Here is a 15,782-nt window from a genome sequence, read left to right on the forward strand (position 1 = left end):
TGTCCTAGTCAGCATGCTCGCTCTCTCCCTGAGCCATCATTAAAACTCTGTAGAAATTGCTTTGAGGAAAAAGGACACGGAGAAGAAAGAAACCCTGGAGCCCATCTGCTGGTGTCTCAGGCCAGAAGAGACCATTGTGATCATCTGCCCTGACCTCCTGCATCGTGCAGGCCCTAGACCTGCCTGAGATTAATTTCTGTTTGAACTAGAGCAGATCTTTGAGAAAAAAATCCCATCTCAATTGAAACGTGGCAAGTGATGGAGACACACCCTGATCCTTGCTAAATTGTTCCAATGGTCAGTTACCCTCAGCGTTAAAAATTTCTATTTAGTCTCTAGTCCCAAGTTGTCTACCTTCAACGAGTCTTGTTTGACCTTTGCCTGCTAGCTTTAAGAGCCCACTCTTATCAAGTTCCTGTTCCCTATTATAAGTGCTGATAGAAGGCAATCACGTCACTCCATAGCCTTCTCCTTGTTAAGAAACTGAGCTCATCGAGTTCCTGGGTCAGCCTTGCGCTGGTCCCCAGAGAAAGTTCTGTCTCCTGCACAATGAGCTTTACCCCTGCTGTCGAGAGTCCCATTGTGCCAGAGAAACGCAGTTGCTGGAACTTTAGGGTCTGAGAGTCCCCGGGCCACTGAGTATCTTGCAGATGAGGTCCTTTTACATAAACCATATTGACTCTTCCCCAACAAATTATGTTAATCTCTGTGTCTGATAATTCTGTAATTTACTATAGTTTCAACCAGTTTGCCCAGTACTGAAGTCAGGCTTACTGGCCTGTAATTGCTAGGATCACCTCTGGAGCCCTTTTTAAAAATTGGTGTCACATTAGCTACCCTCCAGTCATCTGGTACAGAGGCCGATTTAAAGGACAGGTTACAAACCACAGTCAGTACTTTTGCAATTTCACATTTGAGTTCCTTCAGAACTCTTGGGTGAATCCCATCTGGTCCTGGTGACTTGTTAATGTTTAATTTATCAATTTGTTCCAAAAACTCCTCTATTGACACCTCCATCTGGGACAGTTCCTCGGATTTGTCACCTAAAAATAATGGCTCAGGTTTGGGAATCTCCCTCACAGCCTCAGCCATGAAGACAGACACAGAGAATTCATTTAGTTTCTCTGCAACGGCCTTATCATCCGTGAGTGCTCCTTTAGCACCTCCATCGTCCAGTGGCCCAATGGGTTGTTTAGCAGCTTCCTGCTTCTGATGTACCTAAAAAATTTTTGCTATTACTTTTGGAGTCTTTGGCTAACTGTTCCTCAAATTCTTTTTTTGGCCTCTCTAATTGTATTTTTACACTTCATTTGCCAGTGTTTATGCTCCTTTCTATTTCCCTTAACAGGATTTAACTTCCACTTTTTAAAGGATGCCTTTTTGCCTCTCACTGCTTCTTTTACTTGGTTGTTTAGCCACAGTGGCACTTTTTTGGTTCTCTCGTTATGTTTTTTAATTTGCGGAATACATTTAAGTTGAGCCTCCATTATGGTGTCTTTAAAAAGTTTCCATGCAGCTTGCAAGGACTTCACTTTTGGCGCTGTACCCTTTAATTTCTGTTTAACGAACCTCCTCATTTTTGTGTAGTTCCCCTTTCTGAAATTAAATGCTAAAGTGTTGGGCTGCTGTGGTGTTTTCCCCGCCACAGGGATGTTAAATTTAATTATATTATGGTCACTATTACCAAGCAGTCCAGCTATATTCACTTCTTGGACCAGATCCTGACTAAATCAAGAATTGCTTCTTCTCTTGTGGGTTCCAGGACTAGCTGCTCCAAGAAGCAGTCATTTAAGGCTTTATCTCTGCATCCCGTCCTGAGGTGACATGTACCCAATCAACTTAAGGATAGTTGAAATCCCCCATTTTTACTGAGTTTTTTTTATTTTAGGCTCTCTAATCTCTCTGATCATTTTACAGCCATTATCACCATCCTGGTCAGATGGTTGGTAGTATACCCCCCACTGCTATATTCTCATTATTCGAGCATGGAATTACTATCGATAGAGAGTCTATGGTACAAATCGGTTCATTTAAGATTTTTACTTCATTTGATTCTATGCTTTCTTTCCCAGATAGTGCCATTCCCCCACCAGCACGACCTGTTCTGTCCTTCCGATAGATTTTGGACCCTGGTATTATTGCATCCCATTGATTATCCTCATTCCACCAAGTTTCTGTGATGCCTATTATATTAATAGCCTCATTTAATACGAGGCACTCTAGTTCACCCATCTTATTATTTAGGCATCCAGGCCTGAGAGAGACACGAGAGACCCAGATTCAAGATCTCTTCTCTACCTGATTTGGAGCAGGGACTTAAACACAGATTTCCCATGTCCCACGTGAGTGCCCTGAGCACCAGGCAAATGGCTATTTTGGATGGGGCTCTCAGTCTCTCTGGGTGGAGCTGTACCGCTTTGTGTAAATAAACGTTATCTTTTATTTTGCATTTTATTTTTGCTTCTTACGTAACCAACTCTGATCTCTAGGCCAGCTACTTATAATCACTTCAAATCTATCATTCTGTAGTTAATAAATTTGTTTTATATTTTACCTAAAACAGTGTGTTTTGGTTGATGTGCTTGGGAAATCTCCACCAGGTTACAAAGGTTAGTGTGTGTCCTCTCCCCTACGAGGGAGGGGCAGACTGGGTAACGAACTTACACTGGCCAGGCTTCGGATCAGGGCAGGACAGTATAGCTCTGGGGTGCAAGGCTGGGGAATTGTCTGGAGCCTCCCCGTTGTTAGTTCATGAGTGGTTGGGAGAAGCATTCATGTAACTCAGCTGGGTGTGTCCCTGCCTGTGGATGGCTGTGTCAGTGCAGGACCTGCCAGAGGTTTGTGGCTTGACTCAGCATCACAGTGTGAGAGGAACACCCCAGGTTGGTGAGACAGAGGGCTCAGTGCTTCCAGTCCACATTGCACCCTGGGGACCCCATCCCGGGAGTTCTGTCCTTGGGCTAGTCCCAGAAAACACAGGGGCTCTCAAAAGGCCCCTTGGCTTGGCAGGTTGTTCAGAGCCAAGGGGGCTGGATGGTGACGCTTGGCAGAAACAGCCAAGTTCACAGACATCCACCTCTCACTTTTAAAGAATTCTTTCCTCTTTTCTTTGTAACAGAGGTTAACAGAGGTTTTTATCTGCTCTTCCCATCCTTCTGGCTCTAGTCCCAGCTGCTTACCCCGCTAAAACCCGGGCAATGCCCCTTCCTTAGGTGGCTAATAGCTGTAGCTCCGTCATGGGACGAGAACATGGTGTGATACTGTCCGATTGAATATGACCATTTTTATCATTGTTTATACAATTGCAACAACTCTTGTACAAAGTATGTCATGTCAATGGGGAAGTTACGATTTGCTAAGTATGATTATCCTGTTTATGTGCATGTATCATCTTTGTATCTGAAGTTATGATTATTGTCCATGGACTTGTATCTTATACAAGTGTTGTATGCTTGGGTAACACCCCTCAGGTAGAATTTGCATTAAGGCCAGACAGCTATGAGTTGATGGCCCTTCCAGGACACTTAGCTCTCACAATGGGCCAGAAAAGAAACACGCCTCAGGAAGAATATGGGCAATGGCTGCCCTTGTGAGTCATCAAAGCATGTGAGGACATGTGACATGCTCATGTGACCCTGGACTCCAACTTGGGCCAGTAACTTTCCACAAACAGATGCTGTGGGCTTTGTTCGGGACAGTAAAATTCCATGCACAGGGCAGAGGATATAAAAGGACCCCGAGACAGCTCCATCTTGTTTTCATTTCCCGCTTCATTTCTCTGGACTGGATTTCTAACAAGGAAGTTCTGAACAATAAACGATGATCTCCAACCTGTCTGAATGATTCCAGAGAGACGTTTACAAACTAGCAGTTTATTCCCTCGCTGCTGTGATCCTGCTCTCTGAACACTGAAAAACCACTTGTATGTAGCAGATGTATTAATCATTTATATCTCTTCTCCTTTTCTTTTATTATTAAACCATTGGTTTTTAATTGCTAAAGGATTGGGAGCAGCGTGATGATTGGGTAAGATCTGAGTTATAGACAGGGTTGGCTATGTGGCTGATCTCTTGGGATTGGAAAGACCCTGTATCTGATTAAACTGGTTTTCAGTAACCCCTCATCATACAGTCCAGTGTCTCAAGACACTGCATTTTGGGCTTCTTGTTTCCCAGTGTGGTGAGACAGAAGTTTACTTTTGTTACTGGTTTGGTATAATCTAATGATAGAATAACCACGGTTTGGGGTGAGTCTGCCCTAGTTCTCAGCAAAAACAACGAGGAGCCCTTGGGGCACCTTGGAGACTAACACATTTATTAGGGCATATATTTGCCCACATAAGTTTGTTAGTCCCTAAGGTGCCCCAAGGACTCCTCATTGTTTTTGCTGATACAGACTAACATGGCTACCGCTCTGAAATATTTCTCAGCAGTTTATACTGAATTTGGCATCCTCAGCTATGTCCCACTGAGGCACCATGACACATGGTCACACAGTTGACTGTTGATAGGTGCTTCACAGACTATTGCTTAGTACGCCCAGGAGGTATACCCCTTTTACAGATGGGGAAACTGAGGCAACAGGAAGGGCTTAGTCTCTCTCAGACCGGGTTTGTATGGTCCATGCAGCAGCACAGAATCCTGGTGCTCTCTTTCCACTGGTTTCTCTAGTGCAGGGGATCTCCCCCGATTTCAGTGGGGCTGCACCCACTTACACCAGCAGAGGATTTGGTCCAAGTCATTTAACTAGAGATAAAACATCACTAGAGATCAGGGAGCTGGGAGCAGAGAGGCCGACCTCTGCCACAGATTCGCTGGATGACCTTGGGCACAGCCTCTCCATGCATTAAATGGAGATTATTCTTTATTATTTCTAGTGTGCTGCTACCGAAAGACCCTAATCAGGGCCGTAGAGTCACATGCTGCACTGATTTGGTTCCTTGCAGCACATTGTTGGGCTCTATGCACTGTGTAGAGTTCCAGGCAGTGTGTGGTCCCTGGTAAACAAGCAAGACAAGGCTGAAGACTGAGCTGTGTGGAAACCTGTATTTGCGGCTATATTTTGTAGATGTTTCTTTAATAAATTAGAGGAGAGTGGAAAGGGAGTCCTCGAGGTCAGGCAGGCATCTGGGTAAAGGGAGTGGGAGTGAGGATTCAGATCCTTTTGCTAGCCCATTTCACCAGGGTGGTGTATAAGCCAGAAAAGTTCCCCACAAGAGTGGGACTGTTCCCCTGCTTACATCTGTTCAAAGGACTCGCCTTACTTTTCTCTTCTAAGGTGAAACTTTTACCCTTCAAATGTTTCACTCTTTTGCGGTACGCAAGGCTCTTCAAATATCTGGAAAAGTGTGTAATAACCTGCTCTCTCTGCCTGACTGGGGCTATGTCTACACTACACACCTTACAGCTGTGCCACTGCAGCTGTGCCGCTGTAAGGTCTCCCGTGTAGACGATCTATGCCTATGGAAGAGAGCTCTCCTGCCTGAATGATTAAACCACCCCTCAATGAGCATTCTCCCACTCTCAGAGCACTGTGCACACCGGCACTTCTGTCAGTCAGGGGGTGTTTTTTCACACCCCTGACTGACAAAAGTTTTACCGACAGAAGTGCTAGTGTAGACAAAGCCTGAGTTACATGACAGTAAAGACGCCCACTGCCTCAAGTCCTGTAATGGTTAAGAAGATTGCAACTTTCTGCTGGTCTCCTTTATCATCAAACCCAGCTGCTTGCATAGATCTATCTCAAAACTCTGCCTCAATGCCTTCCCGGAGTCTACTGCATTACCGGAGAGTTTCAACTCTTTGGGGGCTTTCAACTGTTCCCTCTCCATGATGACTCCTTTGTTGTGCACCACAGCCTCTGTTCTCTGCCCTCTCCTCTGGTACCAGGGGTTGTGGCCTCTGAGAAGGGAGGGGTGATTAGCACTAAAGCAGTTACAAAAGCTAACGGAGAGTCACGCGCTCCCAGCTGTGTGTCTGCCAGCCAATGGCCCGTTCTCGCTAGCCCCAATCTAGTTCCACCGAACATGTGCTCTGATCTGAAAGGCCCAGGACACACTTCTCACAGCCAGGGCAGGGCTGTGCCGTTGAGCTGTCTCGCGCCCACCCAGCAGCCTAAATAACTACCCAGTGTTAGTGCTGTTACTCCTCCATCTCCCCCCGTACTCCATTTCTGGTTTGCTACACACAGTAATTTTGTCTTGTCTTAATTTGATTTCTAAGCATCATGGGGCAGCAGCTGTTTCTCCTTCGGTGTTTGCAAAGGGCCCAGCACAGGGGTCCCTGAACTGGAGCAGGGCCTCTGGAGGTTTCCACAACACAAATAACAATAATAAATTATAAACACAGTAATGCAGCCAAATCAGGGCCCAGCCCCCCTTTGCCTTTAGCTACAGACAAAGGTCAAACCACGCTGGCCAGCTACGGAGTGTTAGTAACTTGTATACAGGTGGACATGGCGCCCCTGCTGGGCTCGGAGAGTAGAATTCGTTCAGTCTCATTCCAAGGCTTAAAAACCCAGGTGCTCCGCACTGGAGAAATACCCCAACGGGCCAGATGAGCAGGCAGAGATTCAGCTGTGAGAATCCAAGCGCCCTCCAGCCGGGACACTCCTGGAAAGTCTGACTCAGCCTGGGACATTCGATTTCAATTCCATCTGGGAGACACTGGGAGGAAATGAACCAAGAGGAAGAGAACGAATCCAATGCAAACACTAATCCAGTCTCTATCATGCCTATAGGGCCCCTTTGTATCACAGCAGCTGTGGGGGCGGGAGGCAAGGCCTCTGTCCCCAGGACAGGCCCCTGGCAGCTCTCTGTCCACAGGAGTATTCTGTTGGTGTTGCTTTTCCTAAGTCTGTTCCCACAAAACGGCCCCAGTGACTGTTATGCGTTGGCAGGTTTCTGAGTGGAAGCAGAAGTTTCTGAGTGGGAACAGAGTTCACACCTCACAGAAGCGGGAAGCTCACAAACTCCTGCTAGTTTTGAAAACCTCAGATTCACCTTGAGAGGATGGCAAAAGCTCCGTCTCCCTTTTCCCACCTTTCCTCTGCATCCCACCCAATGAACAGGCCCTGCCAGAGTGGGAGTCCATTTCCCTCTTGGTGTGACGGAAAGACTGTCATTATGGCAGGGAAGTCAAGACTCCTGGGTTCTATCTGTCATCCTGCCACTCAGTCTCTGTGTGACCTTGGCCAAGTCACCTCTCCCTGGGCCTCACTTTCCTATCTGTATAATGGGGATATGTTCATAGTGACTTTCCTTTAACAGGTGTTTTGAAGATCCTTCAATGAAAGATACTTCACAGTATGATGATAGTTATTGAAGAGAATTACTGATCTCTGATCCCTTAGCAATAGCTCTCTGTGCCTGCAGAAAGTGTTCCTATCTTCCCTCAGTCACTTTTCTCCAGATCCCTCTGTCTACTATCTACCCATTAATACTGCGCATTTACAGGGTATCAGACCCTATGGAGAGCTGGGAATTGTCCCTAGTTTTCTTACTAAGCAACTACTTTTAAAAAATACACAAATACACAGAGCATCCAATTCCTCTCTGACTCAGCAGAGAGCCCGAGGGTTCTCATCTCCCTTTGGGAAGGTCCCGTAATTACTGTTTACTCCTAAAGCTGGATAAATAGCACAGAAGCGCAGACAAGGAAAGAGAGACATTGACTAGAGTGTCTCCGGTCTCCAGTCAGTTTCCATTCAGTTGCAGCTTCTCCCCTAGAGGCTGAGCGACCCCCGTCCCCCGGGATTGCTCACAGCTATATTATAAACGGTGCACACCCCTGTGTCAGCTCTCAGCATGGGATGCTGCTGCAGATGCTGGGGTGAGAGAGGTGTGAGAAACGGCTGCCTGTGGGGGATTCCCAGGGAAGACACGTCTGTCTCAGAATTCACAGGTACCCAGCTCTTGCTGAGGAGCTCACCTGCTCGACAAACCCAGTGCAATGTGGGCGTGATGGGTTGGAGAATAGGTCTGTGGTCCTTTCTGCCCTGCAGGGCCATTAAACATGCCGGGGCCCTCGCCACAGGGGATGTGTTTGCTCCAACATCACTGGCCAAAATGTCCCTCTTTGCTCTGCCCCTGGCTGATGGGCTCCAGCCCCAAGGTGGCTGCATTTCAGTGGCACAGGGGATCCTTCAGGATGAAAGGTGTTAGTAGATGGACAATACAAGGCCAAATTCTGAGGCCGTTGCCCGTATGTTCTCAAGCCCCACTGAGGCAAAACTCCCCTTGGAGTAAGAACTGAGCGAAGACCTCAGGAGCCAGCTGTATGTGAGTTAATGCACAGGGACTCTCACCTCCTCCTCTTGCATTTCAGGGCTCTGGCTCTTAACAGGGGGAAGGAGGGTTCTCTCTTGACTTTCTGATAGAAAGTATGGAGGTGCTAGGGTTCCTCACTGGAATAATTATATGAATTTTTCAACATGGGCAAGATGTCTTTTCTCCTGGCTTCATTCGAGAAGTCGGCTGAACTGTTATGCCTGAAACTTTCAAAAAACAATTGAGCCAGAAGCAGACACCCAGTGTGGGAAATTTCAGTGCAAACGGTTAAAATTTGGCAAACTTATAAGCAACTGAAAATGAGGTCTCCTAACTGAAGGTGTCAGACAGCCTAAAGTAGTGGTGGAGCCACCAGCACCACCTGCATTGGCCAATCCACTTGTAAATCCCATTCAGCTATGCTCTTTGCTCCAATAATGTCTGTGGCAAGGAGTTCCACTGGCCACATATGGATAATGTAAACAATTTTCTTTTCTCAATGTTATATGTTCTGACTTTCAATGTAATTGAATGTTCCCTTGTTCGTGTGTTGTGAGACAGAGTAAATATAAATGCCTGACCTACTTTCTTTATCAATAGATTCATAGGGTTTAAGATCATCATGTCTGACCTCCTGTATAACACAAGCCATTAAATTTAACCCAGTTACCCTGTATGTAGCTCCAAAACTTGTGTTTAACAAAGACCTGGTCTACACTAGGATTTGACATTGTAGAATCATAGAGCCACAGGGTGAGAAGGGACCTGCAAGAGTCAGCTAGTCTAACCCCCTGCCAAGATGCAGGGTTTGTTGTGTCTAAACTATCCAGGACAGATGACTCCAGCCACCTTTGGAAAACCTCCAGTGAAGGAGCTTCCACAACCTGCCTAGGTGACTGTTCCATTGTCCTACTGTTCCTACAGTTAGGGAGTTTTTCCTGAGATTTAATCTAAATCTGCTCTGCTGTAGTGTGATGTTATAAGTGTAATATAATATCTCATTGAAAGGTGACACAGGGCCAGAAAAAGTTAATTGACTCAGAGACTGACATGACCCATGGCCGAACTTTAAAGACTTGTTAGGAAGAAATGTAAATGAATAGAGTTTTGAAATGCAAGCCTGCGTTGTTAGAGATAGAAGGGTACATGTTTGCTCAGGTCTTGTGACGTAAGCAAACAAGTGTTGTCTATTACTATGGCTTTGATTCAAAGATAAAAAAAATAGGAGTATTAATATTTAGGAAGACACTTGAGTGAAATAGTATTATTGTCCATATGTCTCTTTGAAGGTTGTGGTAACCCGTATCTGAACTATTTAATGGATAAATGACCCTGTGCTAATTTCCTTGATGTTTGGGAGAAGAAAAGTTAAGCCTATTGTTTTCTCAGGCCAAAAGGCTTCTGGAAATGTGTAAAAACCCTGGGACAAGATCCTTCTTCATCTCAGATCAGCTTGGGCTTTCAAGAAGGGGAAACCCTCAGCCATAAGAACTGAGGTCCCCAGTCACTGACTGGAGTCACTCTGAATATGAACATTGGACTATAACCTGTAGACTATTTCTAAAAGGACTTTTGGCAAATACAAGCTAATCTCTGCTATGTATCTGAACCTCAAAAATTGAATTCAAATCTGTATGTATTTTGATCTTTTAACCAACATTCTCTCTTTTCTTTTTAAATACATTTTAGTTTAGTTAACAGGAATTGACTATAAGCGTGTATTCTGGGTACGATCTAAATTATAACTGGACCTGAGTGAGTGGCTGATCCTTTGGGATTGGAAGAACCTTTTGTTTTATATGACAAATTAAGATTTTCAGAATTTATCATCATATGTTTGACGTGTGTGTCTGGATGGAGGCCTGAGCCTGGGCACTTTTAAGGGAACTTCATTGTTTGGACTTCTGAGTAACCAGTGAGGTTGTTTTGGGCTTCCTTGGTAAATCTCAATATTGGAATATCCACCAGCATTTGGGGTTTGGCTGCTCTGTTTTTTCTGCAGTTCACCCTAATTGAGTGATCTAAGCTGCCTCCCATGGGCAGCATTGGTACAGGTAGTTTGAACCCATTGCCTTTTGTCCTGCCCTCTGTCTCAAGAGAGAACAAATTTTCTCCATCTTTTTTATGGCAGCCTTTCAAATACTTGAAGTCCTCTATCATGTCCCTCCTTAATCGCCTCTTTTCCAACCTAAACATACCCAGTTCCTTCAGCCTTTGCTCATGTGGTTTGCATTCCATCCCTTGGATCATCTTGTTTGCTCACCTCTGGATCCTTTCCAGTTTCTCTACATCCTTTCCAGACAGCGGTGACCAATATTGCACACAGCACTCCAACTGAGACCTAACCAGTGCTGAGTAGAGCCGTACTATCACCTACCATGACTTGTGCACTATGCCTCTGTTAATGCAACCCAAACCTGCATTTCCTTTTTTTTGCAACAGCAAAATAATCCACACCCCTGACAGCTGTCGCTATATCTACCTAACCCCGGTGTAAACTGCATGAGGTCGATGGAACAATTCTTCCATCAACCTCACTATCACCTCTCGGGGAGGTGAATTACCTACGCTGACAGGAGAACCTCTACTGTCGCTGTAAGTAGTGTCTCACTCCAGCCGTATGAGAGCTGCACTGTCAGTGGAGAAGCGCATGGCGATCACACTGTGGAAGCTGGTGACTCCAGGCTGCTACTGGTCGGTTGCAAATCAGTTTGAAGCTGGGAAGTCGACTGTTGGGGCTGCATTAACCCAAGTATGCAGGGCCATTAATCACATCCTTCTGTGCAAGACCATAACTTTTGGCAACGTGCATGACATTGTGAATGGCTTTGCAGAAATGGATTTCCCCAACTGTGGAGGGGCGATAGATAGCACGCATATTCCAATTTTGTCATCGGATGCCTTTTGATGGAATATATCTATCGGAAGGGGTACTTCTCCACACTGCTGCGGGCACTCGAGGATCACTATGGGCGTTTCATTGACATCAGTGCAGGGTGGCCCAGAAAAGTGCATGACGCATGAATCTTTAGTAACAACAGCCTTTACAGAAAGCTGAAAGCGGGGACTTTCTTTCCAGACCAGAAGATCCCCACAGGGGATCTTGAAATGCCAATAGTGATCCTGGAAGACCTGGCATACCCCTCAATGCCAGGGCTCATGAAGCTGTAGAAGTGAAACCTGGATAGCGGTAAGGAGCATTTCAACAATAGGCTGAGTAGGAGCAGGAGGACCATGGAATGTGCATTTGGCAGATTAAAAGCGCGTTGGCGATGCCTTTTTGATCGGTTAGATCTCAATGAAGAAAATATTCCCATGGTTGTAGCCATGTGTTGCACCTTGTATAATATTTGTGAAGGTGTCAGGGTTCCTTCCCCACTCTGAACTCTGGGGTACAGATGTGGGCACCCACATGAAAGACCCCCTAAGTTTATTTTTACCAGCTTAGGTTAAAACTTTCCCAAGGCACAAATTCTACCTTGCACAATATGCTGCCACCAACAAGTGATTTAAACAAACATTCAGGGAGGGCCACTTGGAGCCCTACCTTCCCCAAATATCCCCTCAAGCCCCTACACCCCCTTTCCTGGGGAGGCTTGAGAATAATATCCTCACCAATCGCTACAGGTGAACACAGACCCAAACCCTTTGATCTTAAGAACAATGAAAAATCAATTAGGTTCTTAAAAGAAGAATTTTAATTAAAGAAAAGGTAAAAGAATCACCTCTGTAAAATCAGGATGGTAAGTACTTTACAGAATAACAAGAGACTCAAGAACACAGAGGATTTCCCCTCTAGGCAAAACCTTAAAGTTACAAAACAGGGATACCTCCTTCTTAGCACAGGGGAAAATTCACAAGCTAAACCATAAGGTAATCTAACACATTTCTTTTCTGCTATTACTTAACTATTTCTGCAAGACTAGATGCTTTTTTCCCCCTGCCCTGTTTCCTGGCTGGTTCCGACAGCTGCAGACCAAAAACCTTCCCCCACAGATTTGAAAGTATCTTGTCCCCTTATTGGTCCTTTTGGTCAAGTGCCCCTAGATTATCAAAGCTTCTTAACCCTTTACAGGTAAAAGAGGAATTAACCCTTTACAGAGTAAAGAGGGATTTTAGGCTACCCTTAGCTGTATGTTTATGACAGAAGCTATGGCGAAAAGTTTGCTCAGGGGTGCCCTGCTCAGAGACAACACGTGGCTGCTGATTTTGAGCACCCAGATACCAAGGCTATTAGAGGGCACAATGGGGAGCAATTCAAATCAGGGAGGCTTTGTGGCAACACTGAAAATGATAACGAGTAATGTTTATTGCTATGCATGGGATTATAATGCATAATGAAGTCCAGTTTTGGCACGGTACGAAGCAGTTGTGATTGTTCAGGCCCAGGATTCAATGTAAGGAAATGATGAAATGGCTTGCTGTTTGCTGATGACACCTGCTATCATAACTTCAACAGAAACAAATAACGAGTGCTTATTATTCAAATACATTTCCTTTTATTTCCCAAACCCCCAAAACACGACACACACACACACAGCTGAGCTTAAGTCCAGCTTTCATTTGAAAAGCTGTCTGTGGAGGTGGAGTGAACAGTAAAGTGAGAAGTTCCAGTAATTGGAAAGGAATGTGCGGGTGAAGTTTGGGGAAGACATGGGAAAGAGTTCTGAATGTGCTGAAGGGGAGGGTGGGCACCCATCTGCTCAATCTGAAGCATCAGGAGGGACTGCAGTATGTTGTTCTGCCATTCCAAAACTTTTATCAGCCTCTCCATTGCATCCCTAGTGTATGCCTCATTTTCTTTTCTTTCCTGCTTGTCACTTTCCCTCTACTGCCTCCATTCTGTCTTGTCTGCAGCAGAGTACTGCAGCAACTCCCAGAACATATCTTCCTTGCTCCGTCTTGAGCACTTTCTTATCCGGCGGAGACACTCGGCTGGAGTGGAGGGGGTGCCTCCTTACAAGGACATATCTGGAGAAGCACAAGTAAGAATAAACAGAAGCATTATTGTTAAGTACACATACAGCATTGAAACACTATATTAAGATACACTGCTGGTAACACACCAGTCACTTTCCCGCTGATCCTTGACAAGCACACATGCTGGAGAACACTGGAAGTATGGTGAGTGTTCCCAGGGTGCGCGTGGAAGAAAAGCAATGGGCCAATTACCGTGATAAAATCAAGTACGGTGTCTACACTGGTACTTTGGTGAAAAAAGCTTCCAACACTCATCAAGGGGATTTATTATGTCACTGAAACTGAGCAGTTCCATAATTGAAAGTGGCTTTATAGTCTTTACACCTCCAGTATATCATCACCAAATGCTGCCTTTTGGAGAAAAAACTTGACAGTGTAGACAAGGCCTAGAGAACAATAAGGGATAACCAGTATACACTTGTGTTTCCTGCTGGTGCCTGTTAAGGTTTCCCACAGCACGATGTGTAGGAATTATTGACGAAGGGAGCACCATAAAATATGGAATTGGCATTGGAGGATGGGTTGTTCATAATTCATTTATCTGAATAATGAAAATGTCATTTTTCAGTGTGTGAAGAGAGACCAATATGCTTCATCCATGAGAACAGCCTCCAGTAGTGCATGTAGTGTCCCATATTAATATTTTCCCTCCATCCAGGTATTTGTCCTGCGACCATCACTCTAGATCCTGGGCACATACAGGAAGTCAGGGGAAAGTACGGTTCATGCAGGAAACACCGTTCTGCCTCAGCGTTGGAAACATTCTCTCCTACACCATGTCAGACTCCAACTCAACTGACTTCACAAACCCCACAACCTTCATCCTGCTGGGCATTCCTGGCCTGGAGACAGACAATGTCTGGATGTCCATCCCCTTCTGCACCATGTACACCATAGCCGTCTTGGGGAACTTCACCATACTGTTCATTGTAAAGACGGAGCCAAGCCTCCATGGGCCCATGTACTATTTCCTCTGCATGCTGGCCATCACCGACCTGGTCCTGTCTACATCCATCGTGCCCAAAATGCTGAGCATCTTCTGGTTCAATTCCAGGGAGATCAATTTCAGTGCCTGCCTCACCCAGATGTACTTCATTCTCAGCTTCTTTTTGATACAGTCTGGGATCCTCGTGGCCATGGCTTTTGATCGCTATGTGGCCATCTGCGATCCCCTGAGACATTCCACCACCCTGACAAACACTATGGTTGCCAAAATTTCCCTGGCCATGGTGCTGCGTGGCATCATGCTCATACTGCCCTATCCTTTCCTGGCGAGGAGGTGGCCATATTGCAGAACCAACATCATTCCAAACACGTACTGTGAGCACATAGCTGTGGTGAAGCTGGCCTGCACCGACATCAGCGTCAGTAGTTACTACAGCCTCTCTGTGGCATTCTTCGTGATCAGTCTGGATGTGTTTTTTATCGCCTTGTCCTATACCCAGATCCTCAGGGCCATCTTCAGACTCCCAACAAAGGATGCCCGGCTCAAGACTTTTGGGACCTGCGGCTCCCACCTCTGTGTCATCTTAGCCTTTTACATCCCACATCTCTTTGCTGCCCTCACACAACGGTTTGGGCACAATGTGCCCCTGCATTTGCGCGTTCTCATGGCCAACATCTACCTCCTGGTGCCCCCCATGCTAAACCCCATCATCTATGGGGTGAGGATCCAACAGATCCGGGATAGGCTGCTCCAGCTCTTTGCTCATAAAGGGACCTAAAGTTTTCTCCTGGTTCTCCGGCTCTCAGATTGAGCTCTATGCAGATGTCCATCCCCTTCTGTACAATGTACACCATAGCCGTCTTTGGGAACTTCACGTATTATTTCCTCTGCATGCTGGCCACCACTGACCTGGTCCTGTCTACATCCATCGTGCCCAAAATGCTGAGCATCTTCTGGTTCTATTCCAGGAAGATCAATTTCAGTGCCTGCCTCACCCAGATGTACTTCATTCTCAGCTCTGACTGGTGACATGGTGCTGGGTCGTCTTCCCTGAATCACTGACTGGCTGATAAAAGAGCCATTAAATCCTTTCCTGACCTTAGTGTGATGTGTCAGTGGGACAAACTGGGGAATCTGCCTATGTACGACTCATAGGGTTGCCACCTTTCTAATTGCTGATAACTGGGATCCTCAGGCCCCACCCCAGTGCTCTGCCTCTTCCCCCAGGTTCTGCCCCTGCTCTGCCTTTTCCCCTAAAGGCTCCGCCCCTCACTCACTCCTCTCCTTCCCACCCCCTGTCACTCTCTGGATCATCCCTGACACTCTGCACTCCAAAGCACCTCCTATTTACCATGGTGATGTAATTATGGTATGTTTTGTACAAAGTATGCCCTGTGAGGTATCATTCTAAAAGTCTTGATCTGTTAAACATTGATATCCCCTTGGGTTGTATGCGCTGTCATTGTATGTCAAGCTATGAAATCTTGCTATGTGTGAGTTACTAAAGTGTGATGTGAGGCTGGAAACACCAAAACCAGCCTTTCAGGTATGTCAAAGGAGTAGCCAGACAGTGTTAATTGCTGTTGTCAA

General features: G+C 45.8%; 1 protein-coding gene across 1 annotated transcript; it reads left to right on the forward strand.

Moving 5' to 3' along the window:
- Positions 1–13,971: 13,971 nt before the first annotated feature.
- Positions 13,972–14,970, forward strand: LOC123373796 (olfactory receptor 52E4-like). The gene has a single exon (XM_045022947.1). It carries the CDS (start codon positions 13,972–13,974, stop codon positions 14,968–14,970), a length of 999 nt encoding a protein of 332 aa, XP_044878882.1.
- Positions 14,971–15,782: the final 812 nt, after the last annotated feature.

The sequence above is a fragment of the Mauremys mutica genome, chromosome 1 (assembly GCF_020497125.1).
Source record: "Mauremys mutica isolate MM-2020 ecotype Southern chromosome 1, ASM2049712v1, whole genome shotgun sequence".
Classification (NCBI taxonomy): Eukaryota; Metazoa; Chordata; order Testudines; family Geoemydidae; genus Mauremys; species Mauremys mutica.

What these genes read in the sequence shown, in the direction of transcription:
- LOC123373796 (XM_045022947.1), top strand. Translation starts at nt 13,972, where the DNA reads ATGCAGGAAACACCGTTCTGCCTCAGCGTTGGAAACATTCTCTCCTAC.